Raw genomic sequence first — 7,440 nt, 5'->3', positions numbered from 1 at the left:
CTACACAAGAGGCCACACATATTAGGCAATCTCTTGACCACGAAAGTATTCACAAATGTGTACTCATTTGCACAAATGAATTCTGCTCCTCCTACATTAGAGGGAGCGAGGCATTTAAGAGGTTCAAGTCCCATCATTTTACCTGTGCCAGGGATTTTCTCTGAAATCATGTGAGCCAGGCCTCTGGGATTTGTAAGAGCCAAGCAGGGTGGCCTCGGGGGGCTGTACGAGGTAGGAGGTTGGGGCTGGGGAAGGGCTAGTCAGTGGCTGGCCCCAGAGCCAGGCGCTGTAGGAAGCAGCCCCAGGAACCAGAGGAGTAAGACAATCTGGGGTTTAGGGCAAAGGGTTGCCCCGTGATTTCTGGGCCGAGGGCTCCGCGTTGCTCTGAGGCCGAGGTGCAGTGCACGGCCCCCGACCGCAGGGCTCACGGCATGGCTTGCAAAGGAGCATCCGTCTCCCACGCCCTGCCTTTGCGGGTCCCCGCTCGCGCGCAGCAGGCAGGGTTCCGCGCGCACTTGCCCCAGCAGGGCCGCTGCCCTTTTCCAGGGGCGGCGGCCCGGCGCTCGCGCTCCGCCGGTCCCCGGTCACGCGAGCAGGGCAGCGCGGCCACAACGGTCCCACCGGAGTGGCTCCGCCGGCGGCTCCTCCCTCGCGAGCTCCGCCCCCAGCGATCCGCTCGCCACCGCCCCATCAGCTGACGAGGCAGCGGATCACATGACAGGCGAAGTCCAGCGGGGCAACATGGCTGCGGCTGAGGGGTAAGCGGCGGTTCTCTGGCAGCCGGTGCACAGCCCCTGGCCGCTGCCCGGTCGGGACCCCCTGAGCCAGCTCTGACCGCGGCTCCCTCTTCGTGGGGATGCGGGCCTGCCCCTCCCGGGAAGGCAAGGCGAGGTCCCCTGCTAGTCCCTTTGCAGACTGACCCAGCCGTCTGAGTTACCGCCTCCTGCTAGTCCGAGCCGGGTGTTTCAGGAGAGCCCCTGTGATAGTGGCCGGGGACAGACATGAAAAGTGCCTGTGGCATAGCTCGTAAGAGCAGGGGCTGGCTCCTGTGTCGCGGGTCAAAACTCCCCTCTCTCCCCTGTTGTATTGGGGGTGGTCTTCTGCCCTGGTGGCTTCACTCCAGTGGTGCTGTGGGCGGCTAGTGTATGTAGCATCACTTTTTCTGAGAGATTGAGAGCTGCTCAGCTGTGTGTCATAGGCCCTGTACTGCTGTCAGATAAAGGAGTTTCTCCTGTAACTCAATTGTTAGTCTTGTGCTTGGAGCAGCGTGGGTCTGAGTTCTACTGTTGCCGTCACAATGAAATTCTGGTTTGCCCTGGTATGTGGCATAGTAATAGCATTGGATTTTCTAAGTGACCCCTAGGTTTATGCACCTATAGTTATACTTAAGGCCCTACCAAATTCATGGCCATGAAAAACGCATCCTAGACTGGTGAAATCTGGTCTTTTGTGTGCTTTTTACCCTGTACTATATAGATTTCACGTGGAAGATCAGTGTTTCTCAAATTAGGGGTCCTTACCCAAATGGGAGTTGCAGAGGGGTTGCAAGTTACTAAAGGGAGGGTTGCAGTATTGCTACCCTTACTTCTTCACTGCCTTCAAAGCTGGGCAGCTGGAGAGCAGCGGCTATTGGCTGAGTGCCCATCTCTGAAGGCTGTGCCCCACAAGCAACTGTGCAGAAGTAAGGGTGACAATACCAGACCATGCCACCCTTAATTCTGTGCTGCTGCCTTCAGATCTTGGTGGCCAGGGACTGGTGGCTGCTGAGGGCTTAGCTCTGAAGGCAGCAGCACAGAAAGGTGGCAATATCATCCCATCCCATCCTTATCTCTGCGCTGCTGCTAGTGACGGCTCTGCCTTCAGAGCTGGGCTCCCGGCCAGCAGCCACTGCTCTCTGAGCCCCCAGCTCTGAAGGCAAGCGCCACCGTCAGCAGCAGTGCAGAAGTAAGGGTAGCAGTACCACAGCCCCCCCTATAATAATCTTGACTCCCCCACAGCTCATTTTTGGGTCAGGACCCCGACAATTACAACACTTTGAAATTTTAGATTTAAATATCTGAAATCATGAAATTTACAATTTTTAAAATCCTGTGACTGTGAAATGGACCAAAATGGACTGTGAATTTGGTAGGGCCCTAATTATATGTAAACTGAACTATAGCAGAGCTCTTGCTGTGCCATAGTAAATGTGCGTAGATTTGAAATCCTGAAGGCTCAAAGGGTCTCTCTAAATTACTTATACACAGAAGTCTTAATGTCCATCTCACATAGGCCATTTTGAACATGCTTGCCTTGACATCAAGCAGTTTTAACTATCTTTGTAGTGCCCATAGCAGTTATGCTGAGGATCATTTTTATCAGATGAAATATAGGGGCAAAGTTTCAAATTGGAAAACGAGAGAATTAAAGTTAATTAGATATTAAATGTCTCACTGAAATATTGAAGCAAAAAATTTCATTACAAGAGGGGGAAACTGTAAAATGGGTTAATCATTTGTTCAGCACATCATGTGATTTCTTTCAGCTTGGGTGGATTAGTACCAATTATATTTAACATTAACTTGCCTATAGAAATGAAAGCTCCATTAGGCTGCAGGAAGTGTGGTGAATTATGTTTAGAAATAGATTTGTGCTGAGTAGGCAATCTGATTATAGCTCAATTTTTGTAACAAAATTAAACCATTTTGCAGTTCTTCTTTTAAAAAAGCCATTAAATGTATCAAAATGACGGAGCCTCCCTCTGAATAACAAGAAAAGGTAGCTCTGGAAATACATTAATAAATCTTGTATGTTTACATGAAAATCAGCATCTTGTGAAGTTTGTCTCTCCCCACCCCCTCACAGTTAAGATAAATAGTTCCTTTTTTAAAGGCTCTCACATGCTCCTATTGAAGTCAGTGGCAGACTCCCAACTTGCACGAAAGAGAGTAGGTTGCAGGCAGGAAGATAAAAAGGACATCAATTTAAAATTGATGAAGTTTTTGACTACTATAATTACAAGCAACATTTAGGATTACAGAAATTAAAAGATTAGTGGTGAGGAAAATATTCTTTTCGATTGTTTGGTTTACTCTGTGTATTTGACAACACATTGTGCACGGATGAAGTTGCTTTTATGGTTTCCTCTGTATAGTCACAAAATATACTACACAGAGAATTAACATTAAAAATGTTGACTAGAATACAAGAAAATAGTGTTCCTTTAAATATAGCTTTTTAAAAGGTGCTCTTTATTAGTGAAAGAAAAGGGTAATCCTTTCAAAGCTTTCAACGTAGTTGCAGCTTGCTGGCAAGGTTAATGAAGCCTCAGTCTACACTACCAGAGGGGATATTACAGATGGATAAACTGAGGCACAGGGAAGTTAATGGTCTTAGGGGGAGATAGTAGAACAGCCAGAAATATATAGGAATCCAGGCTCTGAATGTGTGTTAATCACTATACCATAGTTCCCTACAAAGTCCCTCTGCCCCCCCACAACTCTCTGACATAACTCATGGTACCCTACAGTAATGAAATAATACCTGTCTGAAATACATAAACTTCTCACATAAGCTTTGAATGCCTGAGATGAAAGAAAGTGACATTTTAAAAGATGATGTGGTTTACTGTTCCTAGCTATGTTTCACTTTTAGTTTAATAGAAGTACAGAGTAAAGTAAACAGCTATTGTTCTGATCTCCTTTTGATGTTCACGTGTCATGAACTGGGTGGAACAGTAATCTCTCTTGCAGGGTTAAATTAATTTTTGCAGCTCTCTCTAGAAAGATATTATTACTGTGTATGTTTTCTAGTAGTATTATTAGGTAGCAAATATGGCCGCAGTTCTACACACACCCGCATGTCCCTTTGACTTCAGTGAAATACTGACAAGGGTAAGTTTGCAGGATTGGGGCCTAATTTTATTCATATAACTATCCTTCCACATTCTGCATCTTATATTTGCTTAAATTACAAGTATAAGAAACACATAAACAATAATTATAACATACCTGACATTGTGTAGTCACAATAACAGCTTTTAAACAAAACATCTTTAGTTTCTGAGCCACTGCTGTAGATATGCAAAGTCAGTAGTTTGGCAGCTTGTTATGCACCTCTTAGTTGGCAATGCAGTTGATAGTCATTGAACTTTTATATTCTGCATTTGAAGAAGGGTTTGATTAGTGTTCCATTCCTAAATACTACACAAGTCGCATTTCCAGTGTCACAACATGCAAAAGGAAACTGACTAAAGGATAATGCATACTACATTCTTAGTAGTGTTCTAACAATTGAATTTCTGTGCAGTTACTAGCCTGAGAAAGAAATGATTAAAATGAAGGATGGAGAGAAGTTAATAGGAGATGTGCATGCACAGAGGCTGATCCTCTTTCTACTGGAAAAATTCTCATGGATTTTGCTCTCTTTGTAGTCAGTCAGTCTATCTTCTATAAGATTGCCATCCTTGTAGTAAGAAAAGCTCAGAAAAGGAAAAATGGGATTTGGGAGGGAAGAGTGAGTAAACAAAGATAGCAGAGAAGATGTTTTTTGTTTTATTTTAAATAAAGCACTCAAACCCCTAACTTTGTCTCCTTATAATTTTCAGTCTGGACATTTGATATCTTCCATAGCAAGGTTGTATGAATTCATGCTGTGGGCTCTATAAAGTGTTCAGCAAAGAATCTGGGGAGCTAAATAGAACTTTGCACAAACATTCAACCAAACCCTGCTGTGTCCCACAAACCTTGCTGGTGGGGGTCCAGCACTCTCCGCTAATCTCATTCTATTTAGAAGCCACAAAGTAAAGTCCAACATGATAGTTTTTTTTTTTTTAAACCACAGTTTTGTATTCGTGCCAAATTACGTTGCCAGTTATATCCATGCTGTCACATTGACTTCAATGGAGTGTAATCATGGCATCTCTTAGATGCAACTGAGAGTAGAACTTTGCTTGTATGTAAAAATGCTCTCAGAAGAATTCATTTTCATCCTTATTTTAATGAATGTTTCAGTCAATATGTTCAACTGCTAGTAAAAGATCCTTTGTAGAATGGCTCGGAATGAGGTTAGCAATTGTAGTTGTATGTAGACTGATAGTTTACTCCTGAGGGCATTCTGTGCCAAAAAATTAAAAATTATGCACCAAAAATATAAAATTCTGCACACAATATTTTAAAATTCTGTAAATTTTAACTGTCAAATAAATTTGGAGTCTTCAGCATGGCATGGGGGAGCAGAGGCTACTGGCTGCACAGAGGTGGAAGGTCACTATGCAGCTCCACCTCCCCTGGGACACAGACTTAGCGGTGAGGCTGTACCCAACCCTGACACAGCTCAAGGACTGGGCCCAGAGGTGAAAGTAAGCCGGTATGCACCCGTACGGCATACCGGCATAGATCGGCTTCCCCAGGCGCAATTTAAAGGGTCTGCGGCTCCTAGCAGCGGCTAGAGCCCCCGGACCTTTAAATTGCTGCCAGAGCCCGGGGGTAGCGGCGGCGGGGCTGGGGCAGCAATTTAAAGGGCCTGGGACGGTAGCGGTGGCTGAGCACTGGGCCCTTTGAATTGTTCCTGGATCCCCGCCACCGCTCAGGGCTCTGGCAGGCTCTGGGGACGATTTAAAGGGCCTGGGGCGGTAGTGGCGGCCAGAGCCCTGGGGAAGCAGTGGCAGGGCTCCAGTGATGATTTAAAGGACACAGGGCTTCAGCTGCCGCTACTGCCCAGGGCCCTTTAAAGCACTGCCAGAGCCCCCGGCTGCTGCTGTTACCCCAGGGAGGGGGAAGGAGGCACTTGCCGGTATAGAGTGGGCTGGAGCTGGCTCTGACCCGCCCCCCCCTCCCCCGAGAGAGAGTTTATAATAAACTTAATGGAGATAAAAATCTGATCATAACAGCCTCATATCAGGAATACTCCAGGTTGTGTAGATGAGGGAGATCAGTTTGTTTGTTTTTTTTTAAAATCAGATGCACCATACAACCTTATAACTTTTCTCAATTTACAGTGAAGATGGTTTTTCTTCACTTGAAAGTGTAGACTGTGTTGTGCCAAAACATTTGTCTGTCTTCTTGCGCTGTGTTATAGAGGCTGTCCTCACATCAGACCATAATAGCCAGGAGAATCTGAAAAAGTAGTGTGGCATCTGACTGTCCCCTTTGTGCTAATCGCACTTTCTTATTCATATAGTGCTGGCAATAGGGAGAGCGTGTGACTTAAGAGACCCTGCATTGACTTTGTCTCCCAGGATCGCTCCTGTAGGGCTAGTCTACACTAGAAGCAGTACATCAGCACAGCTGCACTGGTGCAGCTGCGCCACTGCAGCACGTCTGGTGAAGATGCGCTATGCCTCTGGGAAGAGAGCTCTCCCATTGGCATAATAAATCAACCTCCGTGAGAGGCTGTACCTATGTTGGCGGGAGAAGCTCTCCTACCGACATAATGCTGTCCACACCGGTGCTTGGGTCGGTGTAACTTTATGCTGCTCAGGGTGGCTTATTCACACCCCTGAGAGACATAAGTTATGCCTAAATAAGTAAATAAGTGGTAGTGTAGACCTGGCCTCAGTCTTTTGCTCAGTTGTCCTACCTGGGCTGTGTAAACAGATTTTATAGCCCCCTTATAAAACAATGCAGTGCAATGCACGCAGCCACACCACACCTGAGAAACTGGCCTTAGTTTCTAATTAAGTTTTACTGCATTATTTGAAGATTTAGAATATTTATTGCTAGGGTTGAATAGATTTGCTTTATCATTCCTACAGCTGGAGTTAGCCCCCAAAGAACGCTTATTCTGTGCTTCTGTGCAAATGTGCTGCACAGCTAGTGACTCACTGGTCCCTGTAATTATCACGTAGCATGTTGCTGGGGTTGTGGGAGAAGGTAATAAAAATAATCAGATTTGAGCTTTATGCATCATCAGCTAAATTCCTATTCCTGTATTCGATCTTTCATCTTTTAAAATGTACACTGATATAACAGTGTAATAAAAAATAAAACATAAAATATTTTATTATCTTCTTTATGCTGTATCTGCAGTTAGAAATTGTTGGTTAGATTTCTGATTATAAAGTTTGCTCTACTCAGCTATAATAAATCAAAGGTTACCTTTCGGACGTGTAATTTTCCATGAAAGCCATATAATTAATACATGAAGGTTAATGTGGGTTAATTTTTTTTCATTGTAGCAACAGTGTAGCATAGTAGCAATGTGGCTGAATTCAGCACTATCATCTCTCTCAGAAATATTGTAAATGTAGAAAATGATCCTCCAACTGCTGAGAAGAATACATGCAATAAAGTGTCTGGAAAGAGGTTGAACTATATAGAACTAGTTGAACTTTAATCCTGGGTTTTTATTAATACCGCAGTTTTGAAGCTCCAGATCATTTTTTCCCTGTTGTAAATATAAAATAGAGGAATTCTGTTTTAGACTTTTTTCTTTCAGCTGGTTATGAATCAGCAACATATA

At 44.6% G+C, this 7,440-nt stretch overlaps 1 protein-coding gene across 4 annotated transcripts in view; it reads left to right on the top strand.

The window, feature by feature from the left end:
• The first annotated feature begins 697 nt into the window (after nt 1–697).
• The window catches only part of PEPD (peptidase D), a 221,485-nt gene continuing 214,742 nt past the window's right edge, over nt 698–7,440 (top strand). For all 4 annotated transcript variants that reach the window (XM_073307882.1, XM_073307881.1, XM_073307880.1 and 1 more), the window contains exon 1: nt 698–758. In XM_073307882.1, coding sequence (XP_073163983.1) covers nt 715–758 — 44 coding nt within the window. In that variant the 5' untranslated portion in view covers nt 698–714. The remainder of the gene's footprint in view (nt 759–7,440) is intronic.

The sequence above is a fragment of the Lepidochelys kempii genome, chromosome 12, assembly GCF_965140265.1.
Source record: "Lepidochelys kempii isolate rLepKem1 chromosome 12, rLepKem1.hap2, whole genome shotgun sequence".
NCBI classification, from domain to species: Eukaryota; Metazoa; Chordata; order Testudines; family Cheloniidae; genus Lepidochelys; species Lepidochelys kempii.
This window is presented reverse-complemented; position numbering and strand designations above follow the sequence as displayed.